Raw genomic sequence first — 22734 nt, 5'->3', positions numbered from 1 at the left:
ATAAAGGACTGTCCTTCTGTCCCAGAAGAGATTGTGACTTTTTCCAACTTAGCAAAGATTTATTTAAGTTCTACCGTAATTTAAGGTTAAAAGGGTTTATGTGTAATCTGCAACAGAGTACTAAATTAGAATCTGAACAGTCTGTATTTAATCTACCTAAGCTTGGTTTAAAAAATAAAAGCACTTTTTTACCACCACAAAACAACCATAGCATAGAGACATACATTAATCTTGTAGAACATGATATAGCTAAATTACAAGCCGACACTGACAAAAAGAAACATAATGAAAGGTGTAGTCCTGTATCTAATAAATTTGGTTACACTAAAAAACAAAAAAGTAACTTTAATGCAAAGAATGTAGCTGCTTTAAAAACTTTAAAAGCGAGGGATGACATTATTTTGAAGCGTGCTGATAAGGGCGGGGCGATTATAGCCCTAGATAAGAATTACTATGTGGAAGAAATTAAACAACAATTAAGTAAGTCCGATGTGTACAAGAAATTGCCAAATAACCCTGTATTCCTGATTCAGAATGAGTTGAAAAAAATATGTCAGAGAGCATTGAACTATGGTCTTATTGGTAAAGATTTGTTTAAATTTCTATATATAGAGCACCCTTGCACTCCTGTGCTCTATACACTTCCAAAAGTGCATAAAAATTTACTTGAACCCCCAGGCCGCCCAATTGTGGCTAGTAATCAGTCTATCTTGACCAATGTGTCTATCTTTCTAGACCGTATTCTTAGACCATTTGTTGAAATATCCAATTCTTTTTTGAAAGACACAAGTGACTTTTTAAGAAAGATAGACACCTTGGTTTTTGAATCTGACAAGTTTATTCTATATAGTTTAGATGTAGAAAGTTTATATACATCAATTACTCACGAGAGCGGTATGGGTGCAGTTAAGATGGTGTTAGATATGGATAAAAACTATTCTAAAGCCCAGGTTCACTTTCTCCTTCAGCTATTAGAATTAATTCTTTATTGTAATTACTTTTTATTTGGAGATGAATTTTTTCTTCAGATACAAGGGACTGCAATGGGGTCCAACGTCGCCCCGAATTACGCTAACATTTTTATGAATGTATTCGAAGAAAAGTTTGTTTTTTCCAATCCTGGATTTCATCGGTATGGCGCCTGTTGGTGGCGCTATATCGATGATATCTTTGGGATATGGTGGGGCGACGTTGGATCCCTACTTAGATTTGTGGAGGATATAAATGGAGCATCTGGCCACATAAAATTTAAGCTAACTTGGAGTGAGAGTAATATTGCTTTTCTTGACACTAGGATTATTAAGGAAGGAAGAGAGTTGAAGGTTGACTTATTTAGAAAAGAAACAGACAGGAATAGTTTATTGCACTTTGATAGTGCCCATCCTGGATCCCTCCTGAAGGCTCTTCCCCGTAGTCAGTTCTTACGAGCCCGCAGAATTATTACTGATGAAAATCTAGTAAGAAAAAGAATGATAGAAATGGCAGACAGATTTTCTAAAAGAGGATACCCATCAGATATATTAGAAGCTGAAATTAATCATGCACTTTCTGTTCCTAGAGAAGGTTTACTTAAAACTAAACAGAAGGAAAATAATAAAGAGGATCGCCTCATATTTGTATCTGAATTTAATTCCCAGTCTAACCAAATCCAATATATCCTGAGAAAACATTGGTCTATACTCTCTGAATGTAACCCCCAAATTAAAGAATTTAAGAACTTACCCATGCCAGCGTATAAACAGAGTTTTAATTTGAAACAACAATTAGTTAGAGCAGATATAGGGACAAATATTAAGTCAACACAAAAATTCATTAAAAGTAAGAATGAAGGGAGTTATCCCTGTTTGGGATGCTCTTGTTGTAACAACATGATTAAAGGGCCCACATTTGTGCATCCAACTACGGGAAAAAAGTTTAAAATTAATGGCTTTCATACTTGCTTAACCACTTATGTGGTTTATTTAATTAAATGCCCCTGTGGGCGTGGCTACGTCGGAGAGACGACCAGAACTATCAAAGATAGGATAATTGAACATAAAAGCTCTATTCGAATTAAGAATTTTAAAGCGCCAGTAGCTCAACATTTTGTAGAAATGGGCCATTCAATTGGGCAATTGCGCTTTCAAATTATTGAGAAAATAGAAATACCAAGAAGGTTAGGGAATAGAGAACTTCTCCTTAAACAGAGAGAAAGTTTCTGGATTTGGAAATTAGGCACTATGGAACCAAATGGGTTAAATAAAGATCTGGATATGTCTGTCTTTCTATAATAATTTTTTATGAATTAATTTTGTATTTTTTCATAAATTAATCTGTATTTGAGAAAATAACATGATTCTATAAATATTTGTTTTTGTAATTTAATTATAATTAATATAATATAGAGTTTTTTAATGTTTTTTGATGTATAAAATATTTTTGATGTAAAGAGTTAATAGGAAGTTGAACCTGCAGCGCCACCTAGTGGTGTTTAGGTTTAAATAGAATCATTGCAGTATGATGTTTAGCATGAATAAGGTAGCAATACCGAAACGTTGCTGTTAATGCTGTGTTGTACCCAATAAACACAATTGTTTGCTGCTACTCGTTTTGGAGTGTGTTTGGATATTACTTTAGAGACTAGAGTGGGTCTCTTGAGTGGCTGGCACAGGGACCGTTGTGTGCTGAGTCAATTGACTTTGTACTTTAGTAAGTTAGAGATATCAGTGTCACATATAGAAGAGAGACGTCCTTAAACTGAGCCTGTGTAGTAAGTTAGAGGTTTCAGGGTCACATGGAGAAGAGAGATGCCCTTAGACTGGGCCTGTGTAGTAAGTTAGAGATATCAGTGTCACATATAGAAGAGAGATGGCCTTAGACTGGGCCTGTGTAGTAAGTTAGAGATATCAGTGTCACATATAGAAGAGAGACGTCCTTAAACTGGGCTTGTGTAGTAAGTTAGAGGTTTCAGGGTCACATGGAGAAGAGAGATGCCCTTAGGCTGGACCTGTGTAGTAAGTTAGAGATATCAGTGTCACATATAGAAGAGACGTCCTTAAACTGGGCCTGTGTAATAAGTTAGAGGTTTCAGGGTCACATGGAGAAGAGAGATGCCCTTAGACTGGGCCTGTGTAGTAAGTTAGAGATATCAGTGTCACATATAGAAGAGAGACGTCCTTAAACTGGGCTTGTGTAGTAAGTTAGAGGTTTCAGGGTCACATGGAGAAGAGAAACGTCCTTAGACTGGGCCTGTGTAGTAAGTTAGCGATATCAGTGTCACATATAGAAGAGAGATGGCCTTAGACTGGGCCTGTGTAGTAAGTTAGAGATATCAGTGTCACATATAGAAGAGAGATGGCCTTAGACTGGGCCTGTGTAGTAAGTTAGAGATATCAGTGTCACATATAGAAGAGAGATGGCCTTAGACTGGCCTGTGTAGTAAGTTAGAGGTATCGGGGTCACATGGAGAAGAGAGATGTTCTTAGACTGGGCCTGTGTAGTAAGTTAGAGATATCAGGGTCACATGGAGAAGAGAGACGTACTTAGACTGGGCCTGTGTAGTAAGTTAGCGATATTGGGGTCACATAGAGAAGAGAGATGTTCTTAGACTGGGCCTGTGTAGTAAGTTAGAGATATCAGTGTCACATAGAGAAGAGAGACGTACTTAGACTGGGCCTGTGTAGTAAGTTAGCGATATTGGGGTCACATAGAGAAGAGAGATGTTCTTAGACTGGGCCTGTGTAGTAAGTTAGAGATATCAGTGTCACATATAGAAGAGAGATGTACTTAGACTGGGCCTGTGTAGTAAGTTTGAGATATCAGGGTCACATGGAGAAGAGAGACGTACTTAGACTGGACCAGTGTAGTAAGTTAGAGATATCAGTGTCACATATAGAAGAGAGATAGCCTTAGACTGGGCCTGTGTAGTAAGTTAGAGATATTGGGGTCACATGGAGAAGAGAGATGTTCTTAGACTGGGCCTGTGTAGTAAGTTAGAGATATCGGGGTCACATAGAGAAGAGAGACGTCCTTAGACTGGGCCTGTGTAGTAAGTTAGAGGTATCGGGGTCACATAGAGAAGAGAGACGTCCTTAGACTGGGCCTGTGTAGTAAGTTAGAGATATCGGGGTCACATAGAGAAGAGAGACGTCCTTAGACTGGGCCTGTGTAGTAAGTTAGAGGTATCGGGGTCACATAGAGAAGAGAGATGTCCTTAGACTGGGCCTGTGTAGTAAGTTAGAGGTATCGGGGTCACATAGAGAAGAGAGATGTCCTTAGACTGGGCCTGTGTAGTAAGTTAGAGGTACCGTCATCTAGAGCTTAGTTAGGAGTCAAACCCACAGCCTTCAAGTGACACTGAACCCAAATTTTTTATTTCATGATTCAGATAGAGCATGCAATTTTAAGTAACTTTCTAATTTACTGCTATTATCAAATTTTCTTCATTCTCTTGGTATATTTATTTGAAAAGCAGGAATGTAAGTTTAGATGCTGGCCCATTTTTGGTGAACAACCTGGGTTGTCCTTGCTGATTGGACAGCACCAATAAACAAGTGCTGTCCATGGGCTTGCACTTGTTTCTTTTTCTATAGGATTGTTGCATAGAGAGTGTTGGGTGACACGCCTCTGAATGTAGCTGCAGCCCGTGGATCAAGCACCTAGGAATCTCCTGGGAAACAGCTGAAATACACAGCTATTAATGGACATTTCTGGACTCTAGCTAATACTCTTACACTCAGCCTGTGGAAGTGGTAATATTATTCCCCTCTGTTTGTGTTTGAGTTGTATTTGGGGATATATATACTGTTAAATATCTAGTATTACATTTATTGCTTTTTTATCTGTATACCTGATCATTAAATCCTGTCCCACCCTCTCTTCTTTTTTAGTTGCGCTGCGAATACTCTGTCTTGAGTCTAAATTAGAAAGTTGCTTAAAATTGCATGCTCTGTCTGAATCATGAAAGAAAAAAATTGGGTTCAGTGTCCCTTTAAAGAAACAGAGAACACTGTCTTGCTTAGGACAGAGCACAACTTAAACGTTACAAATATTTTTTGCATGAGAACAAAAGTTATGTTAAATCTGTTTATTTTAAGTTTGAATTTTGCAGGACAGCACCTTAAAGAGACATTAAACACTAAATAAATGTGAGGTAGAATGTTGCATCAAAGCCAATATTAGCCTGAGATTAATATGCAGAGGCATTTTATGTTTTTAACTTCCAGTATTTATTGAGTTGTTATGTTACAGATTGTTGTACACAAATGACAATGATAAAATTATAACATTGAATTACAGAATATATTGCAACCATTTTTAAGTATTTCATAACAAATGTATGAACAAAAAGAATCAACACTCCACTTATTATTTAGTCAAACGAACTGCAGAGCAGGGGCAGCAAATCTGTTTAAAATTTAGGAGCATTGAGAATCTGTAGGAGCCAGACATTCTTTTATAGTTTAAATTTAAATTAGGAGCCAGGAGTAAAATTCTAGGAGTGAATGGCTCCCTGGCTGCTGGGTTTGTTGAGCCCTGGTAGAGGATAAGAGGGAGGGGCACATATGCTCATTTAAGAGGATCACTTACAACTCACCATACTATCAATTTGCTAAAAAGAAGTTTGTCTCAATTGTGTCCTTATATACCCATCCCAAATTTAAGACATATCGGTGTATGTTTCACTATCTCTTTGTACAAGGAAATTATAATTCTCTAAATGTAGTAATCCAGAAACCATACTTACCCACATGGACAAGGAAGGAAAATCTCTACTCTTTCAGTTCAAGGCTATAAGGTTTTTTTTTTTTTTACACAATTTGTCATAATTTGAAACCATTTACGATCTGGCTTGTCACAGCAACTCAGAGACTTTGAATATTTGCAGACGTATTTTTTTTTCTAAATTATATTAGTTGTTTGGGGAAAAAAATAAGTTTTAGTCTTTATAAAGCAATTGTTGCTGCTATGTTTCAGAATACACTTTTTTAATAGAAAGAAAAGTACTGTTACTAAACTAGAAGCAAACAGGTTAAACTGCAGTGTAAACATTTCAGTTTAATTTGTGTTTGCTGCAAACTGAGCATTTATTTGAGTGCCATGTGCTCTCCTGTTAACCTTGCTCTCCACTGTGAGATTCTGCACCCTTCATTATTTTCTATAGGAGGCAGCTTTCATCTCTCTGGGACTTTCAGTTTATGCCCTTTTTTAGACAATTCATTGAGTTTTTCCCCTGATAAAGCTGCATAATGATTTCACTCCAAGCTGGAGAGTTTTTGATAAGCATACATTCGATTTACTGCATATAGACGGTATACATATCCCTTTTTTCTATACTCATTTTCATGAATCTTATTCTAGTAGCTGTCCAAACTCTAGTAGCTGTTTTACTAAACATACAACATAATACTGAGGTGACAAATTAATATATAGACTTTTAGACAAAACTGAATATTTAGGAGACAGTCCCAACCTTTGTTTTTGAAAGACGTTTTAGAGACTGAATAAAATAACAGCTAAGACTTCCTCTCTACTAAGATTATAGAGACAAACCCATTATCGCTGTAATGTTAACATTTTTGTTGAAGGACCAATTATTATATCCTAGTTTATGCATAAAATAATTATATTGTAAAGTTGCGCTTTGCAGACTAATATATACACACCCCTTCTGTTTGTGAAGCATTTATTGGTGGTATAAATATAATATGGGTAATGGTATAAATAAAATACGGATAATGGTAAAAATAATATAATACGGATAATGGTATAAATAATATAATATGGATAATAGTATAAATATAATACGGATAATGGTATAAATAATGTAATATGGATAATGGTATAAATAATATAATATGGTTAATGGTATAAATAATATAATATGGATAATAGTATAAATATAATACGGATAATGGTATAAATAAAATACGGATAATGGTATAAATAATATAATATGGTTAATGGTATAAATAATATAATATGGATAATAGTATAAATATAATACGGATAATGGTATAAATAAAATACGGATAATGGTATAAATAATATAATATGGTTAATGGTATAAATAATATAATATGGATAATGGTATAAATAATGTAATACGGATAATGGTATAAATAATATAATATGGTTAATGGTATAAATAATATAATATAGATAATAGTATAAATATAATACGGATAATGGTATAAATAATGTAATACGGATAATGGTATAAATAATGTAATACGGATAATGGTATAAATAATGTAATACGGATAATGGTATAAATAATGTAATACAGATAATGGTATAAATAATATAATATGGATAATGGTATAAATATAATATGGATAATGGTATAAATATAATATGGATAATGGTATAAATAATATAATATGGATAATGGTATAAATATAATATGGATAATGGTATAAATAATATAATATGGATAATGGTATAAATATAATATGGATAATGGTATAAATATAATATGGATAATGGTATAAATAATATAATATGGATAATGGTATAAATATAATATGGATAATGGTATAAATAATATAATATGGATAATGGTATAAACTTAATACGGATAATGGTATAAATAATATAATACAGATAATGGTATAAATATAATACGGATAATGCTATAAATAATATAATACGGATAATGGTATAAATACATTACAAGTGCAGACTACCTGAATAAATAGTTGATAGCTCTTTCTCCTGTTAAGTGTAGTCAGTCCACGGGTCATCCATTACTTATGGGATTATATCTCCTCCCTAACAGGAAGTGCAAGAGGATCACCCAAGCAGAGCTGCTATATAGCTCCTCCCCTCTACGTCATACCCAGTCATTCTCTTGCACCTAACTAATAGATAGGACGTGTGAGAGGACTGTGGTTATTAAAATTAGTTTTTATATCTTCAATCAAAAGTTTGTTATTTTAAACAGCACCGGAGTGTGTTGTTTTTTCTCAGGCAGCATTAGAAGAAGAATCTACCTGAGTTTATGTATGATCTTAGCGGTCGTAACTAAGATTTATTTGCTGTTCTCGGCCATTCTGAGGAGAGAGGTAACTTCAGATCAGGGGACAGCCTTAAATGCAGTAATATCGACTGGTATCAGGCTGATATGTATGTATGTTACACTGAGGTATTTCTGGGGAATGGAACTTCACTAAGAAAATACTGTGTACATTTAACTTATACTTGAGCCCCCACTGCAGTGTAAGCGACTAGCAGCAGGCTTATTAGTATCATTTCATAATTTTATTTTAAAACGTTTTTACTGGCATGTTAATCGTTTTTATCTGAGGTACTTGGTGATAAAAATTTTTGGGCATTATTTTTCCACATGGCTGTCGTTATTTATGAATACTTTCAGTTTGCTGAGCTTCCCCACTGCTATAATATGAGTGGGAGGGGCCTATTTTGGCGCTTTCTTGCGCAGTAAGAATTCACTCACAGTCTTCCTATTCCTTCCTCCATGATCCAGGACGTCTCTACTGAGCCCAGGGGTCTCCAAAACTAGTTTTGAGGGAGGTAATCACTCACAGCAGACCTGTGAGACTGTGCTTTTTGACTGTGATAAAACGTTTTTTTTTTATATCTGTTATCCGTTTTTGGGTATTAAGGGGTTAATCATCCATTTGCTGGTGGGTGCAATCCTTTGCTAACTTATTGCATTTATTGTGAAAATTTGGTTGCTATAACAAATTTGGTTCATTGTAATTCTACTGTGACAGTTTATTAGTGTTTCTTAAAGGCACAGTAACGTTTTTTATATTGCTTGAAAATTTATTTCAAAAGTTTTTTCCAAGCTTGCTAGTTTCATTGCTAGTCTGTTAAACATGTCTGACACAGAGGAAACTTTGTGCAATATGTTTAAAGGCCAATGTGGAGCCCAATAGAAATTTGTGTACTAATTGCATTGATGCTACTTTAAATAAAAGTGTACATGTAAAGAAAATTTCACCAGACAACGAGGGGGAAGTTATGCAGACTAACTCTCCTCACGTGTCAGTACCTGCGTCTCCCGCTCGGGAGGTGCGTGATATTGTGGCGCCAAGTACATCAGGGCGGCCCATACAAATCACTTTGCAAGACATGGCTAATGTTATGACTGAAGTATTATGTAAATTGCCAGAAATTAGGGGTAAACGCGACCACTCTGGGGTGAGAACAGAGTGCGCTGATAATATTAGAGCCATGTCTGATACTGCGTCACAATATGCAGAACATGAGGACGGAGAACTTCATTCTGTGGGTGACGGATCTGATCCAAGTAAACTGGACTCAGACATTTCAAATTTTAAATTTAAGCTTGAAAACCTCCGTGTATTGCTAGGGGAGGTATTAGCGGCTCTGAATGATTGTAACACGGTTGCAATTCCAGAGAAAATGTGTAGGCTGGATAGATACTAGGCGGTACCGGTGTGTACTGATGTTTTTCCTATACCTAAGAGGCTTACAGAAATTATTAACAAGGAGTGGGATAGAACCGGTGTGCCTTTTTCACCCCCTCCTATATTTAGAAAAATGTTTCCAATAGACGCCACCACACGGGACTTATGGCAGACGGTCCCTAAGGTGGAGGGAGCAGTTTCTACTCTGGCTAAGCGCACCACTATCCCGGTGGAGGATAGCTGTGCTTTTTCAGATCCAATGGATAAAAAGTTAGAGGGTTACCTTAAGAAAATGTTTGTTCAACAAGGTTTTATATTACAACTCCTTGCATGCATTGCGCCTATCACGGCTGCTGCGGCATTCTGGTTTGAGTCTCTGGAAGAGAACATTAACTCAGTTACATTGGATGAAATTACAGACAAGCTTAGAGTACTTAAGCTAGCCAATTCATTTTATTTCCGATGCCGTAGTACACTTAATTAAACTTACGGCTAAGAATTCAGGATTCGCCATTCAAGCGCGCAGAGCACTGTGGCTTAAATCTTGGTCAGCCGATGTAACCTCTAAATCTAAATTGCTTAACATACCTTTCAAAGGGCAGACATTATTCGGGCCCGGTTTGAAAGAAATTATCGCTGACATTACTGGGGGTAAGGGTCATGCCCTGCCTCAAGACAGAGCCAAACCAAGGGCTAGACAGTCTAATTTTCGTGCCTTTCGTAACTTCAAGGCAGGAACAGCATCAACTTCCTCAGCCCCAAAGCAGGAAGGAACTGTTGCTCGCTACAGACAGGGCTGGAAACCTAACCAGTCCTGGAACAAGGGCAAGCAGGCCAGAAAGCCTGCTGCTGCCCCTAAGACAGCATGAAGTGAGGGCCCCCGATCCGGAAACGGATCTAGTGGGGGGCAGACTTTCTCTCTTCGCCCAGGCTTGGGCAAGAGATGTCCAGGATCCCTGGGCTTTAGAGATCATATCTCAGGGATATCTTCTGGACTTCAAAGCTTCTCCTCCAAAAGGGAGATTTCATCTTTCAAGGCTGTCAACAAACCAGCTAAAGAGAAAAGCGTTTCTACGCTGTGTACAAGACCTTTTACTAATGGGAGTGATCCATCCAGTTCCGCGGTCGGAACACGGACAAGGATTTTATTCAAATCTGTTTGTGGTTCCCAAGAAAGAGGGAACCTTCAGACCAATTTTGGACTTAAAGATCCTAAACAAATTCCTAAGAGTTCCATCGTTCAAAATGGAGACTATTCGGACAATCTTACCTATGATCCAAAGGGGTCAATACATGACCACAGTGGATTTAAAGGATGCCTACCTCCACATACCGATCCACAAGGATCATTATCGGTACCTAAGGTTTGCCTTCCTAGACAGGCATTACCAGTTTGTAGCTCTTCCCTTCGGGTTAGCCACGGCTCCAAGAATCTTTACAAAGGTTCTGGGCTCTCTTCTGGCGGTACTAAGACCGCGAGGAATTTCGTTAGCTCCGTACCTAGACGACATTCTGATACAAGCGTCAAGTTTCCAGACTGCCAAGTCTCATACAGAGTTGGTTCTGGCATGGGTGGAAGGTGATCGTAGAAAAGAGTTCTCTAAGGCCACTCACAAGAGTTCCTTTCTTGGGGACTCTTATAGATTCTGTAGAAATGAAAATTTACCTGACAGAAGACAGGTTAACAAAACTTCTAAATGCTTGCCGTGTCCTTCATTCCATTCAACACCCGTCAGTGGCTCAATGCATGGAGGTAATCGGCTTAATGGTAGCGGCAATGGACATAGTACCATTTGCGCGCCTGCATCTCAGACCACTACAATTGTGCATGCTAAGTCAGTGGAATGGGGATTACTCAGATTTGTCCCCTATGCTGAATCTGGATCAAGAGACCAGAGATTCTCTTCTATGGTGGCTTTCTTGGCCACATCTGTCCAGGGGAATGCCCTTCAGCAGGCCAGACTGGACAGTTGTAACAACAGACGCCAGCCTACTAGGTTGGGGCGCTGTCTGGAATTCCCTGAAGGCTCAGGGATCATGGACTCAGGAGGAGAGTCTCCTTCCAATAAACATTCTGGAATTGAGAGCAGTTCTCAATGCTCTTCTGGCTTGGCCTCAGCTAGCAACTCTGAGGTTCATCAGGTTCCAGTCGGACAACATCACGACTGTGGCTTACATCAACCATCAGGGAGGGACAAGGAGTTCCCTAGCGATGATGGAAGTCTCAAAGATAATTCGCTGGGCAGAGTCTCACTCTTGCCACCTGTCAGCGAGCCACATCCCAGGCGTGGAGAACTGGGAGGCGGATTTCCTAAGTCGCCAGACTTTTCATCCGGGGGAATGGGAACTTCACCCGGAGGTATTTGCACAACTGCTTCGGCGTTGGGGCAAACCAGATCTGGATCTCATGGCGTCTCACCAGAACGCCAAGCTTCCTTGTTACGGATCAAGATCCAGGGACCCGGAAGCGTTTCTGATAGATGCTCTGACAGCACCTTGGGTCTTCAACATGGCTTATGTGTTTCCACCCTTCCCGATACTTCCTCGTCTGATTGCCAGGATCAAGCAGGAGAGAGCATTGGTGATTCTAATAGCGCCTGCGTGGCCACGCAGGACCTGGTATGCAGATCTAGTGGACATTTCGTCCTGTCCACCATGGTCTCTGCCTCTGAGACAGGACCTTCTGGTTCAGGGTCCTTTCAAACATCCAAATCTAATTTCTCTGAGGCTGACTGCATGGAGATTGAACGCCTGATTCTATCAAAGCGTGGATTCTCGGAGTCAGTGATTGATACCTTAATACAGGCTAGGAAACCTGTTACCAGGAAAATTTACCATAAAATATGGCGTAAATACTTACATTGGTGCGAATCCAAAAGTTACTCATGGAGTAAGGTTAGGATTCCTAGGATATTGTCTTTTCTACAAGAAGGCTTAGAAAAGGGTTTATCTGCTAGTTCGTTAAAGGGACAGATCTCAGCTCTGTCCATTCTTTTGCACAAGCGTCTGTCTGAAGTTCCAGACGTTCAGGCTTTTTGTCAGGCTTTGGCCAGGATTAAGCCTGTGTTTAAAACTGTTGCCCCGCCATGGAGCTTAAACTTAGTTCTTAATGTTTTACAGGGTGTTCCGTTTGAACCCCTTCATTCCATTGATATCAAGCTGTTATCTTGGAAAGTTCTATTCCTAATGGCTATTTCCTCGGCTCGAAGAGTCTCTGAGTTATCAGCCTTACATTGTGATTCCCCTTATCTGATTTTTCATTCAGACAAGGTAGTTCTGCGTACTAAACCTGGGTTCTTACCTAAGGTAGTCACCAACAGGAATATCAATCAAGAGATTGTTGTTCCTTCATTGTGCCCTAACCCTTCCTCAAAGAAGGAACGACTTCTGCACAATCTGGACGTCGTCCGTGCCCTGAAATTTTATTTGCAGGCAACTAAAGATTTTCGACAAAACTTCTTCCCTGTTTGTCGTTTATTCTGGACAAAGGAGAGGTCAAAAGGCTTCGGCTACCTCTCTCTCTTTCTGGCTTCGTAGCATAATACGTTTAGCCTATGAGACTGCTGGACAGCAGCCTCCTGAAAGAATTACAGCTCATTCTACCAGAGCTGTGGCTTCCACTTGGGCCTTTAAAAATGAGGCCTCTGTTGAACAGATTTGCAAGGCTGCAACTTGGTCTTCACTTCACACCTTTTCCAAATTTTACAAATTTGACACTTTTGCTTCTTCGGAGGCTGTTTTTGGGAGAAAGGTTCTTCAGGCAGTGGTTCCTTCCGTGTAGAGGTCCTGCCTGTCCCTCCCGTCATCCGTGTACTTTTAGCTTTGGTATTGGTATCCCATAAGTAATGGATGACCCGTGGACTGACTACACTTAACAGGAGAAAACATAATTTATGCTTACCTGATAAATTCCTTTCTCCTGTAGTGTAGTCAGTCCACGGCCCTCCCTGTTTTTACGGCAGGTCTAAATTTTAAATTAAACTCCAGTCACCACTGCACCCTATAGTTTCTCCTTTCTCGTTTGGTTTTGGTCGAATGACTGGGTATGACGTAGAGGGGAGGAGCTATATAGCAGCTCTGCTTGGGTGATCCTCTTGCACTTCCTGTTAGGGAGGAGATATAATCCCATAAGTAATGGATGACCCGTGGACTGACTACACTACAGGAGAAAGGAATTTATCAGGTAAGCATAAATTATGTTTTTTATGAACATATATCGTTGGCCTTATGATATTGCAACTACCAACGGTTTGTTCTCTAAATACTACTAGCCCATGAAATTACAAACGTATTACAAACATATTCTGGGACCAATTTTATTTAAATCTATCAAGTTCTCTCATGTTTAGTAAAGCTCAACAGTGAAAATATGTTTCCATAAAGTGTATTGGACATTTAGTAGCTGTTTCAAGGTACAGTGTACTGTAAAACTGTCACGCCGCTCTAGCCGTGGCTAGGGGCGCGGCGTCTCCTTCCCTGCTTGTTGCCAGGGGCTGTGTCGGGTTCGGATGCGTGCAACGCTGATGTCATCGCTGCATGCTCATCTCTCTCTCTGATGCTGATCGGACACCTGTGGCGCGAATCCTGCGTCTATGTAAGTTTCTCAAAAACGATCAATCACTGCCCAAGTATAGGTGTTACTTTGTGTGCTTCTCTGATTATATTATTGATATACTGCTGGTGAACTCTTCCTGTTAACCCCTATATTGCTGGATTGGTACTGCTGCTGAACTCTGCCTGTTAACCCCTAAATTGCTGGATTGATATACTGCTGCTGAACTCTGGCTGTCTGACTACTCTGCCTGTTAACCCCTAAATTGCTGGATTGATACTGCTGCTGAACTCTGGCTGTCTGACTACTCTGCCTGTTAACCCCTAAATTGCTGGATTCATATACTGCTGCTGAACTCTGCTTGTCTGGCCACTCTACCTGTTAACCCCTATATTGCTGGATTGATATACTGCTGCTGAACTCTGCTTGTCTGACCACTCTACCTGTTAACCCCAATATTGCTGGATTGATATACTGCTGCTGAACTCTGCTGGTCTGACCACTCTGCTTGATTAACCCCTATTGTTCTGGATAGCCTCACTGTTGCCAAACCCTGCCTGCCTGACCACTCTAGTGGTTTACCCTTGGACTGCTTTACCGTTGTCAAATCCTGCCTGTCCTGACCACTCTAGTGGTTTACCCTTGGACTGCTTTACCGTTGTCAAATCCTGCCTGCCTGACCCTTCTTGTGGTGTACCCCCGAACTGTCTTCTTTGACTCCCTGCCTGTTACCGCTGAAGACCATCCTGCCTGTGGTGAGTGCAGCTTACCTCATCTTGCGAACTTTCTCTGCTCTGGGATATTCCCTATCATTCCGGTTTGACGCCGGGATAAGTAGACTACTGGCCGAGTTCGGTCTGATAGTGGATTATCCCACGAGCATTACAAAAACAGTTTTCACTTAATGTGCTTCCAATGATTAGCTGCAGAGCATAAAATGTACAAGAAATGACTTATTTATGTTTATTTTTGTATAGGAAATTTCAGCACACTTATTAACATTACGTATCTCTCATAACCCCAATGAGAGTGTATTTTTTTCTTCTGACTGTGTTTACACAGCTTTTCAGCAGCCTATACTTAAAGGGGTGAGATTCAGATAGAGCAATTATAAACCTCTTTCTAGTTTACTTCTAGAATAATCAATTTTACTTTATTCTCTTTGTATCTTTTGTTGAAAAGCAGGGACATATGCTTAGGAGACAGCCCATTTCTGTAGCACTAGAGGGCAGCACTATTTCCTGTCATATAGTGCTCCAGATGCCTACCTAGGTATCTCTTCAACACAGAATATCATGGGAATGAAGCAAATTAAAGGTGTAAATTGTCCCTTTAAAATGTCAGAGCCCATTCTAATACAGTACTGAGCCAGTAGCCACGTCTCATGCAGTCTCATCCTTTTCTCTGCCGGGAAAATGGCAACGTCTCATGTGGCCCCATTCTGTCCTCGGAAGTAATCTCTCAAGTCTGTCTGCAGGTCGTTGTCTTCTGCTACTTTAGCGCACAGAACACCTGCACTAACTCTCTATTCCTCTTAATCCACGCTCCCCCACCCCCCTAACACAGTGATGTTGGTTCCACGTAGGGTTAAGGAAAGTGGAGAGCAACTTAAAGGGACATAATGCTAAATGACTTGAAACTGATGCAGTATAACTGTAAAACACTGACAGGAAAATATAACCTGAGCATCTCTATGTAAAAAAAGAAAATATTTTACCTCACAATTTCCTTAGCTCACCAGATAAAGTTCTGTGTAAAAAGTTATACTTCAACTGCAGGTGAAATTTTTTTTAAAAAATGAAGAAGTGAACAGCAACCAATCAGCATCAGTTGATTTCACTTAATATCATGAGATTTCATAGTAAACTTCCTTAAACTGAATAGGGAAATAACATGAGTGTGCACGAAGCTCACTCCCTTGGCTGTCCCGGGACAGACATACTGATTTGCTGCTTAATGTCCTTTACAATGGGATGTGGCTACTGAGGAACTTTTGAGGTAAAATATCTTTCTTTTTTACATAGAGATGTTCAGGTGATATTTTCTAGTTAGCTTTTTACAGCTATCCTGCATCACTTTCAAAGTGTTTCAACATTTGGGTATCATGGCCCTTTAAGGGTTAACTTTTGTCTGAGTAAGTGTATTAGCTGATGTTGCAGACCCTATATTAGTGTCTGCAGGCAGGAAGTAGGGCCACTAACCTGTTCTTGTCCCTTGGCCCATTCTAATACAGTACTGAGCCAGTAGCCACGTCTTGGTTGACAGCAGACTACAGAGATGCCGGCAATAGTCTCACTTTGGCTGGGGGCTGAATATTCATTCGAACCTTAATAAAACCAAAGTGCTGTTATTGTGCTCTTAGGGACCCTCCTTTGGAACTAACAGTCTTTTGACCGAGGAACCGTTGTCTTAGCAGTTTGGGGGTCCCTCAACTCCAGTCTTACTTCTAGGAGGATGGCGTCATGCATCCTGTTGCAGCGGGGTGCTTCAAATCTGCGGTAGGCTCAGCCTGGCAGGGTGTCACGGTTCCCACCGTTCCATGCAGACAGACAGGTGTGGTCGCCCCTTTGGGGGCAAGCGAGGGACTTTAACCTGGGTCCTCTCTTATCCTAGGCTTGTTCTTTTGCCTCTAAGCCACGGCTGCTTCTCTGTATGTATGTGTATGTATGTGTGTGTATGTGTGTGTGTATGTATACATGTGTGTATGTATACATGTGTATGCATGCATGTGTGTGTGTATGTATGTGTGTGTGTGTGTGTGTATGTATACATGTGTATGTTTGTGTGTATGTGTGTGTGTATAAATGTGTGTGTTTGTGTGTGTATACATGTGTATATGTATGTATGTGTGTGTTTGTGTATGTGTGTGTTTGGTATTGGATTTACCCTTGTTTGTACAGCATACTCAGATCCTTGGTTTTTGCACACAGCCCCCGTGCATTTATTTACAGCCCAGGTGGTTTTACCTGATCACTTTGGGCTATGATACCTGTAAGGGTGAGCACATATCTGTGCTACAGACTCCAAACCAGGTAAGACCTTTACATAATGACCATTATGGAGCCTGCATAGATAAACAGGATGCTCACTGCCCTGACCCAGCAGGTATCCAACTTGTCTCAGACTGTTTTGGATTTGCAGCGGGACTTTTGTGCTCTTAAAGGTACGGTACACCTAGTCCCAGAACCAGCGTATCGTAAACCTTTTGTATTATTACCCGAGAGATTTGATGGTAGCTGTTCCTTCTTCTTGGTCTTTAAGGTAGATTGTAAGCTGTTGTTTGCCTTAAAGCCTCATATGTATGCAACTGACTTCATTATGGTCCACTCAGCCATCAACCTGCTTTCTGGGCAGATCAAAAAATGGGCACACCAGATGCTCATGGCTAAGAGTCCTGTGGGGGGCTTTCATAACAGCCATGGCCACTCGGTGTACTACCACAAGGCAAACTAAGGTTCCTAGGACTGTTCCACGTTCACACAGATCACAGCTTCCTCGTGACTGGGATGCTGTCAGGGTTTTTTCCCTCTTTTGTTTGCCATGTGCTGCATTTTACTCACCTCTCTTGCTACTCTGGTGCATACTGTGTGATGCTGCTCATTTCCTGCACTTCCTTTTATGGCCAGACTGGTGTTCATCATCAGTGTGAGACAGGATGCAGTCTCAGAATTGTGATGTTATCACTTATTATTTAAAGGGCCTCTGTTCAGTATGCTTTGCCCTTGCGTTGTCTCAGACCTGTTTGTGAGAGCTCCTGTGTATTACCTGGCTGTCTGACGTCCCTCCTGGTTCCTGATCCCTGGCTTGTTCCTGACTCTGTTGTTCTCCTTGTTCCTGATTCCGGCTCGTCTGACTACACGCTTTGGCTCCTGACTCGGCGTGTCTGACTATTCGCTTTGGCTCCTGACTCGGCTCATCTGAATACCAGCTCTGGTTTTGATTCCTGGCTTATTATTTGTTTTATGGACTTTTTATTATTTTTTTGCTGTTAATAAAGGTGTGATTATTTTTGCACTTCTCATCTCAGTCTGATTCCTGGCACACTGACAGATGCTTTTTACCAGTATTCACCGGCAAACCTTGATGCTCCTGATGAATCATATACTCGTTCCCAGGACATTGAGGAGTCTATATAGATAGGGGTAATCCGTAATAGGCAGGCTTCCCAAGAAAGAGCAAGAAGGAGGAGCCATGTCCCTTGCTTTTACTGTGGGGAAAGAGGGCACTTAATCTCCAATTGCCCTATTCGCCCACCTCGGCCTCCAGCTCTCCAAACGGGCACTGTTTTTGTTCACCCTCTTTGTTCTACATGCAATTCTGTGAGGTGCCAAGGTTGCTTTCATGGCTGTCCATTTTTGCTGTTCAGAAGAGTCTACTAACCTCTAAAACTGTTATTTCCTGTAGACCTACGGAACCTGCTCTTGCTAGTCCTGAAGTCCCTGAGACCTCGGTTAGGCCTCTACCTCTTGCTCCTGAAGCGTCTTATCAACTTTCTGATGATTTGCCTAATCCTGAAACTATCATCACTTCTGTACCGGCAAGCACCAGCATTACATTCTGTCCTGACAAAGTACTGCCACCTGACTGCACTTATGCCTCGATTGGTACTCTTGTTTGCAAGCACGATCTTGTGATGTTCGAGAAAAAATTACAAGCTGCAAGTACTTCGACAGCAGCCAAAAACAAAAAGAATAGGAATAAAGCTGCCAAGGCCACTATTGGTACAGTGTTTCCCAGTAATGTAGATGACCAACTTTTAGGTCTGGATACCTATGCGAGAGTCGCCATCCTGCCAGATGACATCCTTGACATGTCCGATGATGAGGTTGACTTTACTCCCAAACTCAAAGTGGTCTGTACCCAGCCTTTTCACGCCCGTGGGGCCGTCTGCATGGAACGGTTCCCACTGTTCCATGCAGACAGCCAGGCGTGGTTGCCCCTTCAGCGAGGGACTTGAACCTGGGACCTCTCTTATCCTAGGCTTGTTCTCTTGCCTCTAAGCCACGGCTGCTTCTCTCTATTTGTGTGTGTGTAAACCTTTCATTACCTTTCCTTATCCTGCCTGCAGCACTGGGACTGGACTCTGGATATTGCTTTGCCTGGATCACCTGTGCTCATTTATAATTGTCAGTCAGGCTTACCTGGGACTTCCTACCAATTAGCAGCTCATTATCTGGCTATATAACCCTGCCTATTTCTGTACTCAGGGTCAGTTTGTTGTTTACTGTTTAGGTGTCTTTGCTCCTGAATCCCCAAGACAGACCCTGGCTTGTGACCCCGGCTCTGTTCATAGTTTACCTGCACCTCTGGCTTCCTTTGATCTCTGCAATACCTTGACTACTCTCTTGGCTTTACCCTTGTTTGTACAGCATACTCAGATCCTTGTTTTTTGCACACAGCCCCCGTGCATTTATTTACAGCCCAGGTGGTTTTCTTACCTGATCACTTTGGGCTGTGATACCTGTAAGGGTGAGCATATATCTCTGCTACAGAGTCCAAACCAGGTAAGACCTTTACACAGGGTGAAAGAGGAGGGGGACACGTGAGCACATTCAAAGACTGACGCTCAGTGGCTCCCTGCACGATCCCTCCTAAAAAGCCCTCCAGGCTGCCGGAATGGGGCGCCCCCATTCCTTTAGGGCAGTCACATCCCTTTATTAGGAGTTGTAGGACAGGGAAGATCTTGCCAACCAACGTTAATTTATTAAGTTATTTAAGTTAAGATTAAGTTACTTTTTTAAATAAATACAACCCTTGTTCCCGGATGGGGAAGGGGTTTTTCTCCCATAACTGGTGTCTGAGTTTTTATTTGGGTTTATTGGGTTGTTAAGAGTATGGTCATCGCCTAGTGGGTAAGGTATAGAAAGCTTTACCCTTAAGGTACAGTTCAGATGGTTTTAGTATTCCACGGACTCAAATACAGCACTTATAATAAAACGTGCTGCCTGTGACTGATCTAAATGTATTGAGTTTAAATGACACAATCTACAAATGTCCTATGAAAGTACTGGAACTATCCAAGTAGTTGTCATTTTTTTTCTGATCCAACAAAAATATTTTTGGGAAAAAAATGTGTCAGGAACTTAATATGGGACCCACTATAAACAATTATAGATATTTTGATGAGATGTTAGGTCTTAACTGCTTTTTTGCACACTAAAACTAGATTTATATCAACATGAGACCACCTTGTGTGTTTGATCTCACACTGGAGCCATCTTGTGTTTATTGCAGGAGGGAGTTGAGTTGCAACAGGGAGAAGAAGATGAGTTGATCCTTTTGGTAGAGCCGAATGATTTCTTGAGAAACATCAGATCTTTTGCTCAGGTATTATTCATAGGTGCAACTGGTAGATGTGTAATAACTTCTCTTGACGGATCACACAAAATCACACTACTGTTTGTTACTTTATTTGCTGCTGCGTCTTTCTGTAACTTAGGTACCGAGAAGCTCTCGCATTGGTCAACAGAGCAGGGAGACCATAGAGTCTGTTTTTGGAATTTCAGCTCAACTGTCTGAAAAGAAAGTTACCGTAGTGGTCTTGGGATTCCATGATTACCGATTGTGAGTAGTAACAGCTTTAAAACTGATTGTAACTTTAAAACCATAGAGCAGTGATTGATGGCTAAGCTTGGCAATCCAGATGTTTTGGAACTACATTTCCCATGAGGCACTCTGCAGTCTATTTGAGCATCATGGGAAATGTAGTTCTGAAACATCAGGGGTGTCCAGATTATTATTATTATTATTATTATCGGTTATTTGTAGAGCGCCAACAGATTCCGCAGCGCTAATTAGTCTTCTTTGCCCTAGAGGGAATTGCTTTGGGGTTCAGTCTACAGCATCTCATGATATGACATTGATGAGTGCTGTGTCTGTAAATTAAGATATGTTTCTGTCTCTGTACCTGCAGGTGTCAGAAGTTGTCCCATCACATGGAGTCTTTAGGGCAGGCAGAGGAATATGGCAGCGAAAGAAGCAGATCAGATAATTATGTGAGCAGACATCAGATTGCAGAGGTGAGCTACAAGGCTGAACATATAGACTGTGTATAGTAACTAGCAGGGGATGGTAAGGTGAGCTACAAGGCTGAACATATATACTGTGTATAGTTACTAGCAGGGGATGGTAAGGTGAGCTACAAGGCTGAACATATATACGAATAGTCAGACGAGCCGGAATCAGGATCAAGGAAAACTGCAGAGTCAGGACCATGCCAGGGATTAGGAACCAGGAAGGACGTCAGGCAGCCAGGTAATACACAGGAACTCTCACAAACAGGTCTGAGACAACGCAAAGGCAAAGCATACTGAACAGAGGCCCTTTAAATAATAATTGATGACATCACAATTCTGAGACTGAATCCTGTCTCACATGGATGATGCACACCAGTCTGGCCATAAAAGGAAGTGCAGGAATTGAGCAGCATCCCCCACAATGCACCATAGTCAGGAAGAGAGGTGAATAAAATGGCTGCCAGCAGCACATGGCAAACACAACAGGGAAAAAACCCTGACATGAACATATAGACCGTGTATAGTAACTAGCAGGGGATGGTAAGGTGAGCTATAAGGCTGAACATATAGACCGTGTATAGTTACTAGCAGGGGATGGTAAGGTGAGCTACAAGGCTGAACATATAGACTGTGTATAGTTACTAGCAGGGGATGGTAAGGTGAGCTACAAGGCTGAACATATAGACTTTGTATAGTTACTAGCAGGGGATGGGAAGGTGAGCTACAAGGCTGAACATATATACTGTGTATAGTTACTAGCAGGGGATGGTAAGGTGAGCTACAAGGCTGAACATATAGACCGTGTATAGTTCCTAGCAGGGGATGGTAAGGTGAGCTACAAGGCTGAACATATAGACTGTGTATAGTTAGTAGCAGAGGGTGGTAAGGTGAACTACAAGGCTGAACATATAGACTGTGTATAGTTACTAGCAGGGGATGGTAAGGTGAGCTACAAGGCTGAACATATAGACTTTGTATAGTTACTAGCAGGGGATGGGAAGGTGAGCTACAAGGCTGAACATATATACTGTGTATAGTTACTAGCAGGGGATGGTAAGGTGAGCTACAAGGCTGAACATTATATACTGTGTATAGTTACTAGCAGGGGATGGTAAGGTGAGCTACAAGGCTGAACATATAGATTTGTATAGTTACTAGCAGGGGATGGTAATGTAAGCTACAAGGCTGAACATATATACTGTGTATAGTTACTAGCAGGGGATGGTAAGGTGAGCTACAAGGCTGAACATATAGACCGTGTATAGTTACTAGCAGGGGATGTTAAGGTGAGCTACAAGGCTGAACATATAGACCGTGTATAGTTACTAGCAGGGGATGGTAAGGTGAGCTACAAGGCTGATCATATAGACTGTGTATAGATACTAGCAGGGAATGGTAAGGTGAGCTACAAGGCTGAACATATAGACTGTGTATAGTTACTAGCATGGGATGGTAAGGTGAGCTACAAGGCTGATCATATAGACTGTGTATAGATACTAGCAGGGAATGGTAAGGTGAGCTACAAGGCTGAACATATAGACTGTATACTAGCATGGGATGGTAAGGTGAGCTACAAGGCTGAACATATAGACTGTGTATAGTTACTAGCATGGGATGGTAAGGTGAGCTACAAGGCTGAACATATAGACTGTGTATAGTTACTAGCAGGGGATGGTAAGGTGAGCTACAAGGCTGAACATATAGACCGTGTATAGTTACCAGCAGGGGATGGTAAGTTGAGCTACAGGGCTGAATATATAGACCGTGTATAGTTACTAGCAGGGGATGG

General features: G+C 40.8%; 1 protein-coding gene across 1 annotated transcript in view; it reads left to right on the top strand.

The window, feature by feature from the left end:
* Positions 1 to 22734, top strand: part of EME2 (essential meiotic structure-specific endonuclease subunit 2) — a 72065-nt gene that overhangs the window by 13715 nt on the left and 35616 nt on the right. The window contains exons 4-6 of the mRNA XM_053713288.1: positions 20164 to 20256; positions 20369 to 20493; positions 20843 to 20948. Coding sequence (XP_053569263.1) covers positions 20164 to 20256; positions 20369 to 20493; positions 20843 to 20948 — 324 coding nt within the window. The remainder of the gene's footprint in view (positions 1 to 20163; positions 20257 to 20368; positions 20494 to 20842; positions 20949 to 22734) is intronic.

The sequence above is a fragment of the Bombina bombina genome, chromosome 5, assembly GCF_027579735.1.
Source record: "Bombina bombina isolate aBomBom1 chromosome 5, aBomBom1.pri, whole genome shotgun sequence".
Classification (NCBI taxonomy): Eukaryota; Metazoa; Chordata; class Amphibia; order Anura; family Bombinatoridae; genus Bombina; species Bombina bombina.
The sequence above is the reverse complement of the archived record's forward strand: the minus strand, read 5'-3'. Positions and strand labels throughout refer to the sequence as shown.